At 41.8% G+C, this 21,663-nt stretch overlaps 1 protein-coding gene across 1 annotated transcript in view; it reads left to right on the top strand.

The window, feature by feature from the left end:
* SCAPER (S-phase cyclin A associated protein in the ER) overlaps nt 1–21,663 on the top strand; it is a 216,064-nt gene that overhangs the window by 133,437 nt on the left and 60,964 nt on the right. Inside the window, exons 25-26 of the mRNA XM_082238421.1 lie at nt 6,698–6,821; nt 18,186–18,415. Coding sequence (XP_082094547.1) covers nt 6,698–6,821; nt 18,186–18,415 — 354 coding nt within the window. The remainder of the gene's footprint in view (nt 1–6,697; nt 6,822–18,185; nt 18,416–21,663) is intronic.

The following is a 21,663-nucleotide window of genomic DNA, read 5'->3' as shown; positions in this document are numbered from 1 at the left end:
TCCAATCACAGTCCCTACTGACAAGCAAGTATATACCTCGCATTTGCTCAAATGTCTGGTGGTCACTGTAGATGTAAGATTTGCTTTAACTATCTAGCCTTCCATGGGTGTAGACAAGGAGGGACAGCTGTCCCCCCAATCAAGTAAATCAGTACAAAATACTTAACCAACTAAGGTTCTGCCCCGCCCCCAACATAAATTCTGGCCTCGCCCATGTACCCATCCCTATCTTGAGGGCTCTGGATGGGTTGCAACATCTTTAAAACCCATGAACAAGGCAAAAGTTTACTAATCTCAACATGGTTACAGTAAAACAATTCCGATACTGCTTTCCTTTTGGCTACAAGAAGCCATAGCACAAACAGAAACTTGGCCATGGATTTTAAATGTTCCTCTTGTTCTTCTTCCTCTTCCTCTTCTTCTTCCTCCTCCTCTTCTTCTTCTTTTTAAGTCCACAAATGATTCCTGATACTCCGGTTTGACAGGGGTATGTCTGCTCTTTTATCTTATCTTTCCTAAAGAAAAATTGCTAGAATGTGCTCATGTTCAGGGGTGCCAATCTTCTCCCAACCTGACCTCCTGGCACTACATAGCACGGCAGAAGGATGACAGAAAGATTTGGATTCCTGTTCACAGGAGAGAAAAGATAAAACTGGAGGGTGATAATAAGAAGATCTGTCCTCTCCTTGGTCTCTCCTCTTCCTGCCCAGCTTTGTCTTCTTTTTTCTTCTTTTTTAAAGTATGTCCACAATTTTATTCAGGTAAAAACCTATTTTGGTGCTAGAACATTATATAAGCAGCTACCGATCCACCCAAAATAATTGTCGTCACCAAGAGTTTTTCCAGAGAAAACAGCATGAAATGTGTGTATACAGGACTTCCGGGTTAGCGCGGAAGGCAAATGGCGGATTCCCTCCGAGCTCCGGAGGGAATCTGCTCCGTGGAAGACGGGTCCTGCCGCCGCGGCGACGCAGGGACCCTTAGAAACCACAGGCGCGGATGCCTGTGGACTTGGTGACTCAGCGGGCACCATTTGCGCCCCCCCGACCCGCGAAGAAGCCTCTTTGAAGGCTTTGGAGCGGGTGACGGAGAGTGGCGCGGTGCTGTGAGTAAACCGCTTCTTCTACGGAGTGAAGCAGGAAGCCATGGCCGGAGAGCGCTGACTTTTTTCCTTTAACATTCGGACTGCAAAAAGTAACCCGTGAGTAGTACGGAAATTGGACTTAAAAATCTCCTTTCCTTTGAATTCGGTACGATCGGGGGAAGCGTTAAAAGGAAGTCCGCCCCCCCCCCATCTTGCAGATAATTTAAAGCAAGAATTGGATAACTAAGGTCGAGAGACCACTTCTCTCTGTGTGAGACAAAAGTTATTAATTCCACGATTTGGCATTTGAAGTTTTGTGCTGGAGGATGAGAATTGATTTTTAGGAGCTGACGTGCAACCCCCTGGGATCCGGGAGCGATCCGCGAGAGAGCCTGTTGAGGAGATACAAAGAGTTTGACAGCTGTCAAACGAGCTGTCAAATTTTGGAAAATTTGTTTCTTGCTATTTCTGCTGGTTAGTTTTGATTTACCTGACTTTGTTGTTGAAAATAAAGAAGATACAAAATTAAAACCTGACTGTTGGAGAAAGAATACAAAGTAACTAGAATCCCTCTAGAGGGGGTTCTGAGACATTACAATGGCTGCAGATGGAAAAATACAGGCTGAATTGGATAGGACGTTCTTTCTCCTGGGAAAGTTGCAAGATCAGAGTAAAGCTTTGGCTACAGACCTAACGACCTTGAACTCTAAAGTAAATAAATTTGTGGATTGTGCCAAGGACTTGACTCAAGAAAATTCTGCAGCTAAGCAGGAGGAGACACGTGTTGAATTGGAGGAGTGGGAAGGAGGAGCTGAAATGCCGCAGGAGAAAAAGGACAACCAGAGGCCTGAAAGAATGCATTATAAAGAAAACAAGAACTGGATAATGAGAATGTGGTTTGAATTTGAGAATCGAGATTGGAGAGATCTTATGGGGAGATCGGAAGACTTACGGATTACAAATTTGATTAAGACAAAAATTGGAGCTCTTGGGACACTTGGGACATTTGGACTTAAAAGGAACAAGAAATATGATTTGGGCTCCGATTTCGAATATGGAGGTCTGGTTGGAAGAAACATAGATCCCACTGGGACAGAGCTTCTCCAAGACTCGCTGTCCAACATAAAGGACTACCAACAAAACCGGCAGAGAGGGACTGAGAGAGATTTGAGAGCCTCGGACGTGAGGAATCCAGGCTGAGAACTGATAGACTGATGGATATTCTTTGGGGATCGAAACCGGGAAGGGGGGGGGGCGAGAGCCTTGGAATCCAAAGGGTGTATAATTATATCTTGTTTTATGTTATTATGTTCTTCATTCCTTTAATTAGTTTAAAAATTGGGAAATTTGTGGAAGGGAATGTGGGTCGACCTTAGAAAAGGATTTAAATGATGAGCATCGTGGTTTAATTGAGGTTTAAAACTAAAATCTGGTTATTTAAGAAGAATTAAGTAAAATATTAATAAGGTAAAAGTTGGAGATAAGAACTTGCTGAGTTAACTATTGGAATCAGGATGCAAGAAGGGGAGGTGCGGGGAAGTCATGGAAAGTGGTTAAGAAAATAAGGTTTTGAAATTATGCATGTTTGTCTTTGTGTTTGTGTGTTTGTGTTATGTCTATATAAACTATGAAAACCCAATAAAAAATTTATTAAAAAAATTAATGAAATGTGTGTATACAACACAACCTTACATCAGTTGTTCCAAAATGCAATTTTGCAATATATATATTCCTTGTTTGTTCTCTGTTTACTAACATCACACACTCAAAACAAAAGCTCTCTGTACAAAAACAGATTAATAACACCATTTAACCTCTGGGTTTGGAGAAACACAGGAGAGCAGACCTGGGCAAAAACATGCCCAGTGATGCTTCCCTCAATTCCTTTTTTTTTTTTTTTAATGCTTTAATGTGTACTTGAAAAGTTTTTTCAATTCATTATATATTAGGTCCCAAAACTTTTTCATCTTTTCGCAATCACACCACATGTGGTAGAGATCCCCATCTTTTAATTTACATTTCCAACAGGCTTTATTGTTCAATTTATACATTTTGGCCAATTTGACCGGGGTAATATACCACCAGTACATCATTTCCCCCAAATTCTCTCTTAAGGTTGAGCATGCTGTAAATTTCATCCCTTCGTTCCATAGTTTAGTCCATTTATCGTATTCAGTATTATAGCCAAAATCAACAGCCCACTTTATCATAACTTCTTTAACCATCTCATCCTTAGTATCCCATTCCAGCAGGTAATCGTACATTTTAGACAGGAGTTTTGTTCTGCTTTCCAAGATGTCTATTTGATATTTTGACTTTTTCTCACTGAATCCATTTTTTATCCTCTTTTACTAAACCATTTACCTGATGGTATTGTAACCATCCTGTAAGCCCATATTTTATTTCCTCATATGGTTTAATTTTCCACCCGTACTCTGTTTTCACTAATATATCTTCATAAGTTATTCTCTTTCCCTCCATATTTAATTTTTTAGTTATTAACACATCTGTCGGGGATAACCAGCAGGGTGTAGTTCTCTCTAGCAAGTTTTATTTTTGTCCCATACGTCGTATAAGGCGCCCCTGAAGATGTGGTTTGTAAAACCTTTGTGTATTTTCACCTTGTTATGCCATAGATAAGAATGCCATCCGTATCTATTATTATATCCTTCAAGGTCCAATAAATCAATATTTTTTTAAATTATCCATTCTTTTATCCAGCATAAACAAGATGCTTCATAGTATAACCTCAAGTTTGGTACAGAGAACCCTCCTCTCTCCTTCTTATCAGTCAATAGTTGAAATTTAATTTTAGGTCTCTTTCCTTGCCAAATGAATCTTGATAGAGTTTTTTGCCAATCTTTAAACTGGGATGTCCCTTTGATCACAGATATAATTTGAAAGAGAAACAACATCTTCGGTAAGATATTCATTTTAATTGCAGCTAATCTTCCGCTCCAGGATAGCTTTAATCTGTTCCAAATGCCCAGGTCCTTTTTAATCCCTTTCCACACTGGAAATTATCACTAAATAAATTAATATTTTTCATCGTTAGCCAAATCCCTAAATATTTTACTTTTTTCACCGCATTAATTCCAAATTTTTGTTCCAGTTGTTCTGTCTCATTCTTATCCAGGTTTTTAACCATCATTTTAGTCTTTGTTTTATTTAACTTAAATCCAGATAGTTTACCAAATTCCTCTAATTCCTCTAATGCTTTTCCGACACTTGTTGGTGGTTCCTTTAAAGATAAAACCAGATCATCAGCATAGACCTTCAATTTAAACTGTGGCCAGCTTTGTCAACCACTTGGAGGAGGCAGGTGGGGTCAGAGCCACAAAAGCCAGGGGCACATACCCCCCAAAGTCAATTTGCCAACCTCTACCTTCATGTACATCACGTTTGCCTTTTAACTGAAGGAACTGCTGCGACCTTTGCAAATTACTGCATCAGCTGTTCCCAAAGTGCCAGAAAGCATATGTTGCCACAAAAAAGAAGAAAAGTTTTCAGAAGGCCTAAATGGTTGACAATCATATAGCAGTTTGTTCTGCTTGACTGCTGTCTGACATCTAGTGTAGTCATTTATAACTGTACACAGCTTAGTACAAAATAGCTGCCTTTGTGTTCTTTCCACACTCTTAAGAGGTGTAAATGGCTCCCTAAACTATGGAATAAGTCCCAGTTGTCTGTAAGGTGATTGGTTATGACCTTTTGTATTCTCAAAAGTCATTCAGGTGCATTGGCAAGGTTCTGTTTTTTTTTGTTGGCTTTTGTTTTGTTTCCCTGTTTCCTCTTTTGTCACATTGCACCACTTCCCAGGTGATGCCTTTATGAACTGGTCCCAGCTGAGCACTGTCAGTTAGACAGGAAGATGGTGCTCATGTACCCTTGTTGCTGATGATTTTTCAACAAAATTGACCATTGATCGTCTCTTCCCTAATGCTACATTTATTGTAAAAGATGGTTACATGGCAATGGCAAAATGCTAGAAATGTCTGCTAGGATCATTTGCAGATGCTCTTTTATTAAGGATTAGTAAAACATGTATCACTTTAAGGGCTTTTGTATACATACGGAGCCACGTGCGTTTCACCCTTTACCTTGTTATGCCCTGTACAAAGAGGCTGCACTTTTAATGAATCTTAGCTTTCAGAGTTTTTGCTTTATGCTTAAATTTCGGCCACAGGGCAGCTATTGAGACTGCCATGGACAGGCAGTATATTTATTTATTTATTTATTTATTTGCATAATAGGTAAAGGTAAAGGGACCCCTGACCTCTAAGTCCAGTCGTAGATAACTCTGGGGTTGCGGCGCTCATCTCACTTTACTGGCCGAGGGAGCCGGCGTACAGCTTCCAGGTCATGTGGCCAGCATGACTAAGCTGCTTCTGGCAAACCAGAGCAGCGCACAGAAACGCTGTTTACCTTCCCGCACTTTGACGTGCTTCCGAACTGCTAGGTTGGCAGGAGCTGGGATCGAGCAACAGGAGCTCACCCCGTTGTGGGGATTCAAACCACCAACCTTCTGATCGGCAAGCCCCAGGCTCTATGGTATAGACCACAGCATCACCCGCATCCCATAATGTATATATTGCCCAAATACCATAGATTCCGGCACATATGGCGACTTTTTAACCCCGGAAAAGAGGTTAAAAAGTTGGGGGTCGCCTTATACGCTGGGTATGGGTGGCGCAGAGCGAAGCCCCCCCGCCCCCGCCCCCCGTTGCTGCTTTGGAAGCAGCAGCAGCGAGCGGCAGGCTCAGCTCTGCACCGGGTGCCTTTCTCCCGGCACAGAGCTGCCCAGCATATTAGGCGACTGGGCTTATAAGACAAATCCCCAAATTGCAGCTGCTAATTTGGGGGGTCGTCTAATGCGCCCAGTCACCTAATACACTGGAATCTACGGTAATACTGTCCTCTGAGTGGTAACTTTTTATAGAAAGAACCACACTGTTCCAAAATGAGCCCACATTGCTCTATGAACATAGGGATAATGCTTCATGTGATCGTCTTAAAGAATAAAGGTTTACACTCTCAAATTTTAGGATGTTGTGTGCATTGCAAACAATTACCCCATTTAAATAGGCTGCATCTGAGGGACAGGTGAGAAAGCAAGAGCTGCAAGTACAGCTTGCCTCCTCCCCTTGCAGAAGAGTTGCCGTCTGCCGCCATTCCACAGGGCCACATTGCAGGAGAGATGAGCCACAGCAACCACCTTCGGCTGCTGAGCAGCGACTCCTGGCCGTGGTGACAGTGCTCTTATTATTCACATCATCATCAGGCTGGACCTGTGGAGAAGCAGCCCAATAATCGTGGATCTCTCTCCCTTTGTATATTTACCTAAGAATCTTACCAAAGTATTTTAAGTAGTTTGCTAGACCTTTGAGGGCCACATTTAACTTGATCTTTTTATCTGGAAATTCAATTTTTTTATTTTATGGGTTCTTTCTTTCCTCCTGTTGTGTTCCATATTCAAAATTTGCTTTGTTCTTTGGCTTTGGTCTGCTGTTGGCATAAAAGTCAAGCTCAAGATGTCCCACAGAACTATTGATTTATATCACCTTGATTGGCAATTTTCCCTTAAGATGATTAAAATTTCACTTTATCTCTTAGGTCACTCTGCAGTACAATAAACGCTTATCACCTGGCCTGCAGTAACTGTGTGGAAAACTGCACCTATGTTTTGTTCAGCAACAAGATTACATTTTTAATGGACCTGTTGATGCACCAGTTAATGGTATGTAATGCTTTAACTTTGAATTAACTGTGTTAGTGCCATAGTGGTGACTAGAAATATCTGATATAACTGAACCACTTACATTATGGATGTTGTGTTTACTTGATTTTACCAATGTGATGTGCAGACATTTGTATCTTCCTCTGACACGTAAAAAGGAGCAGAATCGGGAGCTTGCAAGTTTGAGGAGGGCAGCAAAGGGAAGGAGGGGCTCAAACCACAGCCCCATCATCTGTAAAGTAAGAGGCAACATTTTAGAAAAAAAGGACATTTGCGTGAAGGGACTTATTCTTATTAATAATAACACTAATTACATTTATCAGTTGGTTTATACAGTAAAAGTTTTCAAAGCAACTTGACAAGGTAAAATACAGCATATAAAGCAGTTTATACCAATGAACAATACAAAATGTGTAAAATGCTCACCCAACAACATATTAATAGGAATAATTCTTACCCACCCCACAATAGATGAGCACCACCATAGGAGACAACACAAATTAGCTTGGGTATACAATAAAAGTCCTAGCCTGTTGCCTAGAGGCTGACAAGAATGGCACTAGGCATGTTTCCCTGGGGAGAGCATTCCACTGACAGGGGCCCCCACTGTGGTCAGGGGTTGAAGCCATCTCACGTTCATTGCTCTGGTCAGACCTCACCTGGAGTACTGTGTCCAGTTCTGGGCACCACAGTTCAAGAAGGACACTGACAAACTGGAACGTGTCCAGAGGAGGGCAACCAAAATGGTCCAAGGCCTGGAAACGATGCCTTATGAGGAACGGCTAAGGGAGCTGGGCATGTTTAGCCTGGAGAAGAGGAGGTTAAGGGGTGATATGATAGCCATGTTCAAATATATAAAAGGATGTCACATAGAGGAGGGAGAAAGGTTGTTTTGTGCTGCTCCAGCAAAGCGGACACGAAGCAATGGATCCAAACTACAAGAAAGAAGATTCCACCTAAACATTAGGAAGAACTTCCTGACAGTAAGAGCTGTTCGACAGTGGAATTTGCTGCCAAGGAGTGTGGTGGAGTCTCCTACTTTGGAGGTCTTTAAGCAGAGGCTTGACAACCATATGTCAGGAGTGCTCTGATGGTGTTTCCTGCTTGGCAGGGGGTTGGACTCGATGGCCCTTGTGGTCTCTTCCAACTCTATGATTCTATGATTCACTGCTTGCTGCTGCATAACCTCCCTCTAACTGCTTCCACTTGGTCCAGCTTAGGGGATAAGTGGCAAAAGGAGACACTCGGTAAGGAGACAAATGTTGAGGGGCAGGGGCGCATTCGCCTGAAAGAAAGCTAACGTCCACTTTGTACATGTTGGGAGTAGACTTATGTTTGTTGCCCTCTCACATAGTTGAAGTCTTGGAATTCACATGGGCTATTCTGCATTCTGTTTTTAATACATGAAAATGCATCATTCTGCATCTTAACAGGTTTTGTAAATCAAGGGGGGGGTGGAAGAGAAAGACAGATACATTTTAATGGGGAAACTTTTAACTTTCACTTAATTTCAGATGTCATTAAATATTTTATTAGAAACTCATTTTTAATTCATAGTAACCTCCTTATCATGAGATATTTAGTCTAGGATTGCTACTTATAAATGGTGTGTATATGTTTTCATGAGCCAAGCAGTTTGTTAATTGAAAAGTTATGTATGTGCCTTGAATAATTTACATTGCACAGTTAGAACCAATACGCCATAGGACAGTTGACAAACACTTAAGAGGAAGCCTTCATTGTCAACAAAAGGAACCTGAATGCAACTTGTAAATTCTGTTTTTCATTCGTCACATGGTCATTTGCCTTCTTCCAGCTCTTTCCTGAAAGAACTGAGGTATACAATTTGAGCTTGCTTCCACTTAGCTCTCTGTTGTACGTAGGAAGCCACAGTATGGTTGTACGTCCTCTGCTGAATGCACAAGATACTTGTTTGAGCAATTAAAGTATAAAAGAGGTCCACCAGCAGTTAATATGGTTTGATGTCAAAGGCCTATTCCTGGGCTCAGATTTCATTTGTTATAATTGTTTCTCTTTTGCATCTGGCTTGGGTTGGTGAATCTGGGGTCCCAGTAAAAGGCACATAGTTCCCATAAGCCTGAAGTCTGTCCTTTCCTGGAATAGGCATTCAGACCCTTTGTTTAGATGAAGAGGCAAAACTCTTCCACTCAAAAACGAACTCCCGCCAGTTCCTTCATCAAGAATCAGCCTCAGTGGCCATAACCTTTTCCCCAGATGGGCCTAGACCAGGGAGCTTCCACAGATTTGCTTACATCAGAGCAGCAGATCCTGTGGACCATTTCCAACTTCTGACACTTGGAGCAGCATCCAGTTATCTGCTGGCTCGTTCTTTTCCTTGACTCAACAGTCCTCTTTTCGTCTAACCACTTTAATGCTGACATTTGCTATATCAGAGACATACAATGCAGTCCCAAGTACATTTACTCAGAAGCAAGCCCCTCTGTGTTCAGTAGGTCTTATGCCCCAGTGAATGTACCGTATATTGGATTGCACCTTTATTCACTAAGACAAAAGCGTCCACTGGAATGAATGCCTGTAGGGTTTTTGTGAACTTATTGCTGAAGGGAAAGTTTAGTGAAACAAATCAGTGAAAGTTCTATTGTGTGCATGAATTGAGCCACTGAGTGTCCCACATTTCTGTAATACGGATTATTGCATAGAAAACTAACATTGCGGGAGTGTGGTGTCAAGGTGTGTTTTTTTCTCTAGCGAAAGAATCAAATAGATTGTAAGAGAGGCTCACTTGTTCTGTTTGAGCAGTAAACTTGAATTGTTAATTTATAACAAGCAGTTGCATCCTATAAAATTTATGGTTACTTTTTGACATTTTCCCTAGAAAGACATGTGTGCATTGCATGATGAAACCTAAAAACTGAATATTTTTAGCAGTGTCTTAAGTTGGGGAGAGGTGGTGGTGAAGTATTTCAGTACAAATTCTTTTGTGTTTTAAAAAATAGACTCTGTGGGGCAGGTTGGATTAATTTATTAATCAAGTGCTCTCAGATAGATCTAATGAGTGTTTCCAAATGTCTTTGGAAACAACAAGCTGAGCAAGTTAGCAAGCAATCTGAGCTTGCCTTGAACCTGGTCTTAGGTGCTTTTTGTTCATTCAGTTAGTTGCTTTCCTTTCAGAAGTGTCACTGCCACTGTGGGTTAAATGTTCCCACCACATTTACTAAGCACCAGATTCTTGCTTCCACTGCCTATTATGTACAGTACCTATTCCTGAACTATATCCAAATTATGGACAAAACCACGCATGACTAGCATACATTTTACCTTGGATTGCATTAATCTAGGAATCTTAATTATTTAGAACAGTTCCTGCAAGATTGGACTTTCCTTCTTTTTATTCACTATGAAATAATGCATTCCATTATTTATTGATGGATTTGATTCACTTTATATCCGCCCTTCCTCCCGAAGGAGCCCAGGGTGCCAATGTATCCCCCCATTCCTCAAAGACGCTCAGGGCGGCATCCACTGTTTTCACTCCTTTGTCCCCTCCTTTCATTTTATCCTAACAACAACCCTACGAAGGAGGTCAGCCTGAAAGTGACAAGCCCACGGTTAGTGGACCAGTCCTAACGTGACATTCGTAGTCATGATACCACAAAGAGTCACAGTCTGGGATAATTTGAATTTCAAATTTGAGAGTCAGCTTGGCAATCCTTTATAGTTCAAAGTATCAGATATGAATAAAACATTAACAATAGTAAATAAAATGCATTGATTGCTAGTTGTTTCTTGTTTTAAGTATCTCTCTGTTTGTAAACTCTCTAAGGAGCATCTGATAATTATTATTATTTGCTTTTCCTTTTTTGAGTGGCCTTACAGCTAAAGGAGGGTGAATTCTCTTATTGCCACTGCATTTTGTAGCTTAAATTACTTGAACGGAGATGCTTGTTTCAGATTTGAATAAATTATGGAGCAAAATGTACACCCTTAAAGAAAGGTGCTTTTATCAGCCAAGTAATGGCACTTGCATGTTTGACTCTGCAACAGAGGGACTTGCTTTAATATTGAGGCTTACTAGGCTTTTGTCCTCCTCTGGGTTATTTCTTCTTGTTGTCTGTCTGGAGGCTGAAGGACTGGAGCTGTCAGGAGCTAAAAGCTTTGTTTAGTCCCCAGCCAGGTAACACCAGTCAGCTTTATCTTCCCTTCCACCGCCCTGCAATTGGCCTCCACCCTGACCTCGCAGACCACCCACCTTAGGAAGCAGCGCCAGTCGCTCCATAGCTTAATTGTTCGGTTTTGTGAGGGACAAGAGAGAGAACGTCAGTAGTATTTACTGCAAATACTTTCCAGAAGTGCCTCTTTCTCAAAACGTTTCTGTTCAGGCAAGCCCAGAGGTGTTTTAAAGTCTGCAGAAACCACAGCACCACTGCTGATGTTGAGAACAGGGTTCAGACACACCAGGAATGCCATGATCAGAGATAGCAGCACAAGGTGTACAACACCCCTTGGTGCGTGTCCCCCGAGGGCACCCACAGAAAGACAGGATCTGCTTGGGAGAGGAAGGGCAGTCACAAAATATTATCCTGTGGCGTCAGCCAAGAGATCCTTAAGGTCATCCTGAGGAATGTTTGTAAAAAATTAAAACCAACAACATTTTTGCTCTTTCCGTGGGTCTGCAGTAGATTGTACGTGGAAGGCTTAATAGTGGGTGAGATTGATAGATAGATGATTTGACTGTTTCAGTATAGGTTGCCTACTTGTCCCGTATTTGTTTCATCTTTTTAAGTTTTAGATGTTGTAGCTTCTTCACTTGCTGTTTGAAGCTGAAAGCTGTAACTTGGGAGAGTATAGAGAAGGGATTTATGGAGGCAGTCAGTTGGGAGTTTGCGTGTTGCCGGGAGGGGGTGGGGAGTTCTTCTGGCATGCATTTTGTCAATTGTAGAGGTTTTCCCAGCAAAAGCTAGAAGGTAAGTGAGGACTGTGACTTGGGCCTGAGTCTCCCACTCCAAGAAAAATTTCCTTAATTTTGTTTATTTAACTACAAACTAATTGGAGTCTCTTCCTCCAAGTCCCACCGTCATCTTCGATTAGAGAGCCTACTCGGTGATGGCACCTCATATTTAAGATGTCCTCTGTAGACCTGGTTCCCACTCTACTGCCTTTTAAATGTCAGGTGAAAAGTTATTTTTGTGCCCCCAGGCATTCTAGCACACAGAGAGTTTGATGGTTTAATAAATGAACACTCCAGTTTTTGTGTGTTTTCATTCTGACTACAGAACGTTATTGTACTGTTCTGTTCTTTAAACTGTATGCTTCCCTGGGAGCTTATGCTTATTCTCTAAACTATTCAGTGATAACATGCTTAGATTTAAGCTAAGAATAAAAGTAAGGTCAGATGTTTCATCTTAGGACCGCTCTCATTCTCTCTCTCCCCCCCCCCCATTGCTTTAAGATGTAAAAAAGAGTCAGTGGGTACCATTTTGATACTTTGATGACTGTGTCAGGGTGTTTGTGAACATTTTAGTTTGCTTTTTGGGCCAAGAACTGTATCAGAGGATTCAGATATTTTTTCTTTAAAAGAAATTTTATTAATAAATAAAGAAGGAAATACATTATCATAAGGATAATTAAATTCTGATTCACATATTAGTTCAGGAGGTGTGAATTGGGTCAGGTTGATTAAAAATGCAGACTGAACCAAATGCCCTGTCCCTGCTTTGCAGCAGGATTGCAGCTTCATAGGGGAAACTATGAACAGTAAAGCTGCATCTTCATCAAAAAGCAGCAACAGGGACAACAATTCCAACAGAAAAATTAAAATGGTTGTTTTTTGTTTTTGTTTTGCAAAGTGCTACCTCACAAAGTGTTGACTCATGCTAATTCCAAAAGAATGTGTATCTCAACTTTATATTCCCTTGGGTTTCACTTTAGATTGTTTTGCACAGTCCACTTCCGGGCAGGATGACGTTCAAAGAACAGCATCCAGTGGGACAGTGGCGAAGAGTATTGGTGTGCTCCTGTGTTTTAATACTACTACCTGTTTACAACTGTGGGAGCCAGTAGCATTTTAAAGAATACCAGCCTTTAAAGCAGGATTGGTTCCCCAAGCGCAAACAGCTGCCCTCCCCAGAGCTGCTCCTTCCAGCCTACAATAGCAGTTGTGCGACTGCCTTTAGTGCGGGCTCCATTCAAGGACTGCAAAACTGTTTCTCCTCAGCGCTGCTCAAGCAAACTGGTTATGCTCAGGGGCTAGTTGCCACCAGCCAGGTACACAAAAGCCAAAAGGACAGGTTATCTCTTCATTCTGCTGCAGTTTCTCATTATTATTATTATTATTATCATTTGTAAGCAGATACTGTATTACGACTTCAAAATTCAGCAAGAAAAAATGTCAAACACAATAAGATAGTATAGGCAAAACTGTTCCTTCCACTGCTGAGAAGAATTGTTTGTGCAAGGAGCACAGTTGTTGCCCAGAGTCATCCTGCCTGGATGGCGGCTGCTGTCCGTGATTCTCAGCTGTGGGTAGAACATGCTAAGACAGATTCAAAATGGTCCGCGAAGTTTACACTGGAAGCACTAAGCCCACCAGAGGATTAGGCCTCCCACCTTTTTAGCATTTACCTGCTGGACCTTCTTGGGTGTCTTTAGGACTGTGCATTAGAATGGAGCAAAGCTCCTGGTCCTGTGGGTCAGTCAGGAAGAGCATGCTGAAAGCAAATGGGAAGAGCCCTCAGTTCAGTTAGCCAGTGTATATCTTTCCTTTCCCCTGCGGGGCTTCGGCTTTGTTTACAGGAGATGCGTTAGGTTTATTGCACATCATGCGTAGGGGCAGAGGAGGCGGAGTAAAGAAAAGGGCAGGTCTGTGGTCCTGAAAATGTAACAGACAAACAAGATGACAGCCCACTTTCCTATTAGCAGCACCAGGAAGGTAGGAAACTTCCTTAGTGAGACCACCAGTCCGTCTAGCTCTGACTGGCAGCAGCTCCCCAGGGTTTCAGGCAGGGAGTTTCTCTCAGTCCTACCTGGGGATGGAACCTGGACCTCTTGCCTGCAAAGCGGGGGCTCTTTCCCTAAGGGCTGCAGCCCACTTGGTAAGGGGGGGGGGCAGGAAAGATTGCTGTTTCTGGTGGCCCTTGCCCCCTGCTGGACTTGCCACCATAACTGACCTTGTGCAGGCATCTGCTGATATCAGTAAGGACCGCTGTGCATAAATTATCCACTTCTGTTAAAAGCCCGTGTCCTAGTCCTACTAGCGCGAGTTTGAGAGTACAACCCACACAGAGGTTTGTTCATTAATTTATTTTAAAACATGTGTTTTGCTTTATTATTCCCAGTATTTGTACCCTACCTTCCTATAACAAATAACAGAAGCACTTGGCAAAACCAAATAAACACACACATATATATATATATGTTTTAAAAGGCCAAAATATATATTTTAATAGTCCAAAAGCAACAATACAAAAACAAAAAAGTCAGAGTCAGCAGCATTCAGATCTCATTTCAAAGCATTATCCAAAAAAACACCTGCTGAAATAAAGCCATCCTTGCTGCTGCCAAAAGGCACACAGCAGTGGGACCAGGCAGGCCTCTTTTGGCCAGCCAGTTCAGATTTTGGATGCCTGGGTTGAAAGGGCCCTGATCTGTTATATCTGCCTGCCATACATCTGTGGTGTTTTAATCATGCAGATAGATGTGAAAGGACCTCATGGCTGCTGATGTCATGAAGGCACAGAAGTGACTGCTCATGTGCTAGAAGAGCAGCATAATTTATCTTTTCCATATTGGCAGCTTTTTGTAATCACTGTGACTTTTTGTTGTTGTTTTTAATAGATATTTATTAAGAATTTTCCATTTTAAAACATGTACAGCTTAGAACCCTTCTTTTCTATAACATATTTCTCTGACTTCCCCACACCTCCCCTTCTTATATTCCAGTTCAAATTGTTAATTCAACAAGTTCTTATCCCCATTTTTTAACCTTTTTATATTTAGCTGAGTTTAAAAAACCATTTTCACAACATCAAAATTTATGCATCAATGTTCATTCTTAAATCTTAAATCCTTTTTCTAAAGTCGACCCAAATTCCCTTCCACGAATTCCCCACATTTCATACTAGTGACAAAACCGCATAAAAAGAAAAAAAATGGATTATAATTATGCACCCTTTGGATCCCCAAACCACATCCCGTCCCCTTTCCCGGTTTCAATCCCCAACAAAAGTCCATCAGTCTTAATCTGCTATCAGCCTGGAGATCTCATGTCCGAGGCTCTCAATTCTCTCTCAGTTCCTCTCTGCCGGTTTTTTTGATAGTCCTTAGTGTTAAACACCAAATCTCGGAGATGCTCTGGCCCGATAGGGACAATGTTTCTTCCAGCCAGACCTCCATACTTAAAAGTGGAGCCCAAATCTTGTTTCTTATTCCTTTCAAGTCCAAATGTCCCCAAAGCTCCAACTTTCACCTTGATCAAATTTGTAATCCTTGAGTCTTCAGATCTCCACATAAGGAGATCTCTCCATTCTTCAATCTCAAGCTCAGACCAAATTTTCATCATCAAGTTCTTATTTTCCTTTGTATCCATCATGTCAGGCCTCTGGCTCTCCTTTGTCGTCTGCATCATTACACCTCCTCCTTCCTTTTCCTCAGAAACAACATGTGCCTCTTTCTCCGCACTCTCAAGATTCTCAAATTTCTCCTCTTGTCCAGCTGCATGAACTTCCTGGATCAAGTCCTTATCAAATTCAATGAATTTGTTTACTGTTAAGTCCAGAGTTGCAACTTTGGTAGCCAAAACATCAATTTGGCCTTGTAACTTTCCCAAGAGAAAAAACACTGTCCAATTTAGCTTGAATTTTCCCTCCTTCAGCCATTCTTGTAATGTCCCAAAAACCCCTCTAGAGGGATTTTGGTTACTTAGTATCCTTCCAGTTCGAATCCAAAAATCAAGTTAGTTTGTATCAGTTTTTCCTTATTTTCAACAAAATATAGCCAAATTGTAGCAAATATAACCAGCAGAGACAGTATAAAACAAAGTTCTCTTTTCCCGTCTTGACAGCTAATTTGACAGCTCTCAAGCTCTTCAATATCTCTTCAACAGGCTCTCTCACGGATCACTCCCGGGTCCGGGGGGGTGGCACTTCAGCTCCCAAAATTAGCTCTTATCCTCCAGTAAGATTACTTAAACTGCCAAATCGTGAAATTAATGTCTTTACCCAATAAAAAAGATAAAATCCTCTCGACCTTAGTTAGCTGGTCCTTGCTTTAGATTATGTATAAGACGGGGAGACGGACTTCCTATTTGCGCCTTCCCCGATCGTGCGTAATTCAAAAAAATTTTTTTCTTTACAAGTCCAATTTCCGTACTACTCACGGGTTGCTGCTTTAGAGTCCAATTGCTCATAAGAAGAAGTCAGCGCTCTCCGACCATGGCATGCGGCTTCACTCTGCAGGAGAAGCAGTCGACTCTCAGCACCGCGCCACTCACCCCGTCCCCTGTTCCGAAGCCTTTAAGAAGGCTCCTTCGCGGGTCGGGGGTGCAAATGGTGCCCGCCGAGTCACCAGGTTCACAGGCTTCACCGCCTGTGATTTTTAAGGGTCCCCGCGTTGCCGCAGCAGCTAGACCCAACTCCTGTAGAGCGGATTCCCTCCGGAGCTCGGAGGGCATCCGCCATTAGTCGATCGCGCTAACCCGGAAGTCCCCTGATCACTGTGACTTTTTGGTTTCCTACCTGTAAATGCAGGTACTCCGCTGTGTCCTTCGCAGCCCTTTCCACCCTCACGCACACACAACACTGCCTGGCTGGCTGCATTTTCAAAAGGCTCCAGATCATCCAGTGTTGTGTGTAGTTTGAGCCAGACATGTTTAGGGGAAAGAATGGAATACCTTAAGTTCTACAGTGGTACCTTGGTTCTCATACTTAATCCGTTTGGGAAGTCTGTTCCAAAACTAAAGTGTTCCAAAACCAAGGCGTGCTTTCCCATAGAAAGTCATGCAAAATGGATTCATCCGTTCCAGACTTTTAAAAACAACCCTTAAAACAGCCATTTGACATGAATTTTACTATCTAACAAGACCACTGATCCATAAAATGAAAGCAATAATCAAAGTACTGTACTATAAAATAAATAAAACAGTATTGTAGATGATAAAAATTAAAATTAATTTTTTTTCTTATCTACACTGATGATAGTCAGTGTTTGGATGTGGGGCTTTTATCCTTTTCCACAGTCAATAAATCAATCAGTAGCTGAACTGGGTTCCACACAGTCACAAAAACAAATCAACCAAAAAAGCCTCAAAAACAAAAACGCAAAATAAATAGCAAAAACAAAAGCACCAAACTTAATCTATTCCGGAAGTCGGTTTGACTTCCGAAATGTTTTAAAACCAAGACACAGCTTCTGATTGGTGTAGGCAATTGGTGTTAACAATAGCCGACAGCTGCATCGAATGTTCAGCTTCCGAAAAACATTTGCAAACCGGAACACTTACTTCCAGGTTTTCAGCATTTGGGAACCAGGGCATTTGAGTACCAAGGCGTTTGAGAACCAAGGTACCATTGTACAGAGAATGCTTGCTGTGCTAATGACTTCCAAATTGTAGCATCTTACTTGCTAATTAAATAGGCACACGTGTTTTAAATACAATCCATCTACTTAGGTAGAGGCTCAAAATCACCAGGCGTGAATTACTCCAGGCTATGTAAATTACTGATGCAACACAATATTCTTTCTTCAACTGAACTTGAATAAGTAGCTGAAGACTTCTCACTTCCTAGCTTGGCTCCTTACCAGGAACAGACTATTACAACGGATTTTAAGTACCAACTTAAGGCACAGAGCTGATGAATAATAAAAAAAATGTGCATGTTCTTCATTGCCAAGTGTTACCATATTCCCATGGAGAGAGATACAGCACTCAACTGTGGGGCAACTGTACTTTATGATTCCACTATTGTACAATAAAAGTGTAAATACCTTTTTTTAAAGTGAAATCAATTTGGAGTTATCATTAATTTCTGAGTTTAGAAAGCAGCCTTATTTGTTTTTGTATTCATTCCCTGGAGCCAGCCTTTTTCTTCCTAGAATGATACCCAGCTCTGGACAGTGTTGACAGTCTGCCACTTAAGACACATCTCCTTCTGTTTATCTTCATCCTTATTATTACTAATGCACGCCTTAAAGACTCTGGGGTGACTCGGTGAAGGGCATCACCTCACCAGCTGGAGGGCATCCAGAGGCAGGCGACCAGGGTGGTGAGGGCTCTGGGAATGAAGTCCTGTGAGGAACTGTTGAAAGAATTGAAACAAAAAATTTGGAAAATGGAGCGGGGTTGATTTGTTTTTTAATAATTTATTTTGTTTTGATATATGTGTGCAGGTTTACATTCCAGATGACCATAATGCTACCTTAGGAAGAACTGCCAACAAGCAAGTGTTTGAAGGTGTAACCACTGGAGTTCTGAGAATCATAGCTGTGGTGTTTGGGTGCCTGATCTCCAGTGCATCGCATGGGAACAAACAGATTTGTGTGCCAAAATTAATTCAGGAACCAAAGAACAAGGCCACACAAGCTGAAGTCTTTAACAGCAGGATTCAAGATCTCATTAGGTGAGAAAACAACTGGATGTCTTTAACCTCCTCATAGGGGAAAATGAAAGATCAAGTCCTCTCCATCAACCTGGCTGGAGTGAACTGTCATTTGGCTCCTCCTCTTCCAGATTAGTCTCCACCCACAGCTTCCCCACCATTCTGCATCCAGGGGAGAGGTGACGGCAGCAGGGCCCCTCTCTTGGCTGAGCTGTAAGCAGGAGTCCTTTGACACCTCCCCTCCTGCAGTGGCCATGGTGCCTGAGCAGGTTTGTTGTCCTGTTCCTTCCCTTCCTCTTCTCTCTTTCGTATCATGTAATGGTGAACCATCTTGAGTACATTGGCTGATATAGTAAATACCGGTAAATAAATATTGAAGCCATCTATTTGTTTATCAAATGTATATCCTTCCTTCCCTATATGGCCTTAGATCCCAAAGATGCATAACAAAATCATCTATTAAAACCCAACATTTAAAATACAATATAAACAAGATACATGTTAGCAAAATACATGTTAAACAAAATCAGTATAGCATTATGGGCCAATAATGCTAAACAAAATCAGTATAACATTATGGGCCAATAACGATTAAGGATGTGCATACTTGGCCACTGACTAAAGTTCATAATGTTGGTGCTAGGTACATCTCAAAGGAGATCATTCCAGAAACATGAGGATCCGTGCCAGTATTCTTGTGGTGGTGATTTTTATTGTGCTGATTTTTGTTGTGCAGCCTGTAAGCTTTAATTTGATGGTAATTTTTTTGTGAACCCATATGAAATTATGCCGATTCACGAGGATCCATTTTAATTCTGCTGGATCCAAATTTTACACAAACCTTTTTTTCAAAATTCCATATATGTCCAGTTGGCAGCCCCTAAAGACATGACATATTCGGCATGAGACTAAAAGGGAAGGGAAATAAGTTGTCTGGTGCCTGAGTTGGGTGATGTGGGGAGCACTCTGCACATCATCTTTTGTCTGTTTCCTCTCTGAATAGGATTCTGGGGGAGTGCTCCCAACCCCACCCAAATATTTGTCTTTCTTTTGTCTTTGTCATCTGTCTTCCACCTTCTCTGGAAGATGCGGTAAAGGATACATTTAATTTTTCAAGGAGATCTCCCTCTTCTCTTAATAAATTACCTTTTGCCATGTCTTCAACCCCACTCTGCCCCTTGCACTGACCCTGGCCTTCCTTCTGCTCTGACCTCTTGCACTAGATGCACTTGGAATTCCTTTCTCAATACATTAATTTCTAGGTGGCAGGAACTGCACTTGAATGCACAGCTCTTTATCTTTCTGTATTTTATCTACATCCTTTCCTATGTGCTGTACCATTTTCATTTAAATTGGCATTTTTGCCACCTCTTGCTGTTTTTCCAGATAGATGCAGGGATATTCCTTCTTTACCTTGGTGCATGTGGAGTCCTTTTCTAATGCAGATTTCCTTAAGCGGTAGTCGCTGTTGCTTATGAAATTTCCCCTTCATATCCTCTATTAAAATATCTGTGAAGTCTTTGAGAAGATTATAATTCATACATCATATTAAACCTGAAACCTTATTTCTCCCACCTGCCTTTGCACGAATCTTTACATGATGAAGTTACCTGTTCAGTTATTACAGTGAGTCCCTTTGAAGTCTGTTTGCAGGTGTGGTTTGGATTCAAACTGTGCCAGAAAATAGACTCATGGCAGACCTCTGTGAAGGTGCACTGTCGATGGAAGCATGCCTTCAAAGGGGTTCGCTGACAGTGCAGATCAACAGGTTGCCCTAATAGCAAGCCCTCTCAGCTGCACTAGAGAGTTCCTGGTGGCCAGCTCCCTAGTGCAGCTGATCCTAGCGGGGCTTACGATCCCTGTCAGTTAGTTGATCAGCCCTGGCAGCAAGCCCCGCTGGCCAAGAAGCAATTGGAAGCTCACTTTAATTATTATAAAACCATTAGCTGTAGTTCAGTATGATGTCTGATGATAAGCCATTTTTCATGGTATTGGCCAGTAAATCAAGGATTCAGACATTGTACTTTGAAGTGGGTTTGCAAACCATGGTTTGTGCTAACCATGATTTAGCATGATGTCTAAAGTGACAATCCATGGTTATGGCCTTTACTGTGGTGCCAGAATACACTGTACCTCTTGAGATGGAAGTGCCAAGCAGGTGAAAAGCCAAAAGTAGCAAGCAGCTGTAAACCATAGTTCAAAACATGATTTCAATTCTAAACAATAGTTAATGCAAAACAAGACTTGGAGAAAGGTCTGAACTGAGTAGAGAAATAAAATGAACAATTAGGCAAAGAAACCAGGAATCATAGCCCTTAGTTTTTTTGTGTTTTTGGGGGGGAGGGGTTATTGAAGATTTTCTTGTTTTACAGAAGTATGTGTAATGTTTCTCGTATTTTTTCCGTGTAACATTTTTACAAATCAGTTTCATTTGTTGAGACATTGGGGGGGAAGGGGGGGAGATGGTGGGGTCGGGTGGTGATGTTTCTATTTTGCTTAATGTATGTAGGGTTTGGTGTCAGAGTTACTCGTGCCGGTTCTCTGTTGTTCACTTGTGTTCCTTTGGTGGTGAGAGAGATTGGGGTTGGCCTAGGGTGTGGTTGTTCATTTGTGATTGGCTGTGGTGATGTTTGTTTTCGTGTGTGAGTGGGGTGGGTGGGTGTTTTGGATAAGTTAGCCATATTGGTTTGTATGCTGTTGGTGGATTATTGTCATTGTCTTTTGGGGCTGTGTTTGTGATAAAGGGGAGCCATACCAGGGTAAAGGCGTCTTCTTCTGTTTGTCCCCGTGTCAGTTTCAGTTTATTGGTTAATCTTTCTAGTAGGGCTGTTTCCCATACTATTTGGTACCATTGGTCTATGCTTACTCCTGACAGGTCTCTCCAGTGTCTGGTTATGGTGTTTCTGGCTGCTGAAAGTAGGTGAGTTATGAGTTCTTTGTGGTGTAAGTGGGCATTGTTGTCTTAGAAGATGTTTAGTAGGGCCAGTTCTGGGGTGATGTCTAATACTTGCTTAGTTATTTTACATATTTCTCGTATAGCTGTTGTCCAGAATAGTTGGATTTTGGGGCACTCCCACCACATGTGGAGGTATGTGCCTGTGGAGGTGCACCCTCTCCCGCATTTTGGTGAGGTTCCTGAGCATATTAGCGCTAGTTTTCTTGGTGTTAGGTACCACCTGTAGGTGAGTTTCAGAGTGAGTTTTTTTCTTTTTGTTGATATGGATTTAAAGGGGGGTTTAGACCACATTCTGGTCCATTGAGTGGGGTTA

This window comes from Podarcis vaucheri (assembly GCF_965113315.1).
Source record: "Podarcis vaucheri genome assembly, chromosome: 9".
Lineage (NCBI taxonomy): Eukaryota > Metazoa > Chordata > Lepidosauria > Squamata > Lacertidae > Podarcis > Podarcis vaucheri.
This window is presented reverse-complemented; position numbering and strand designations above follow the sequence as displayed.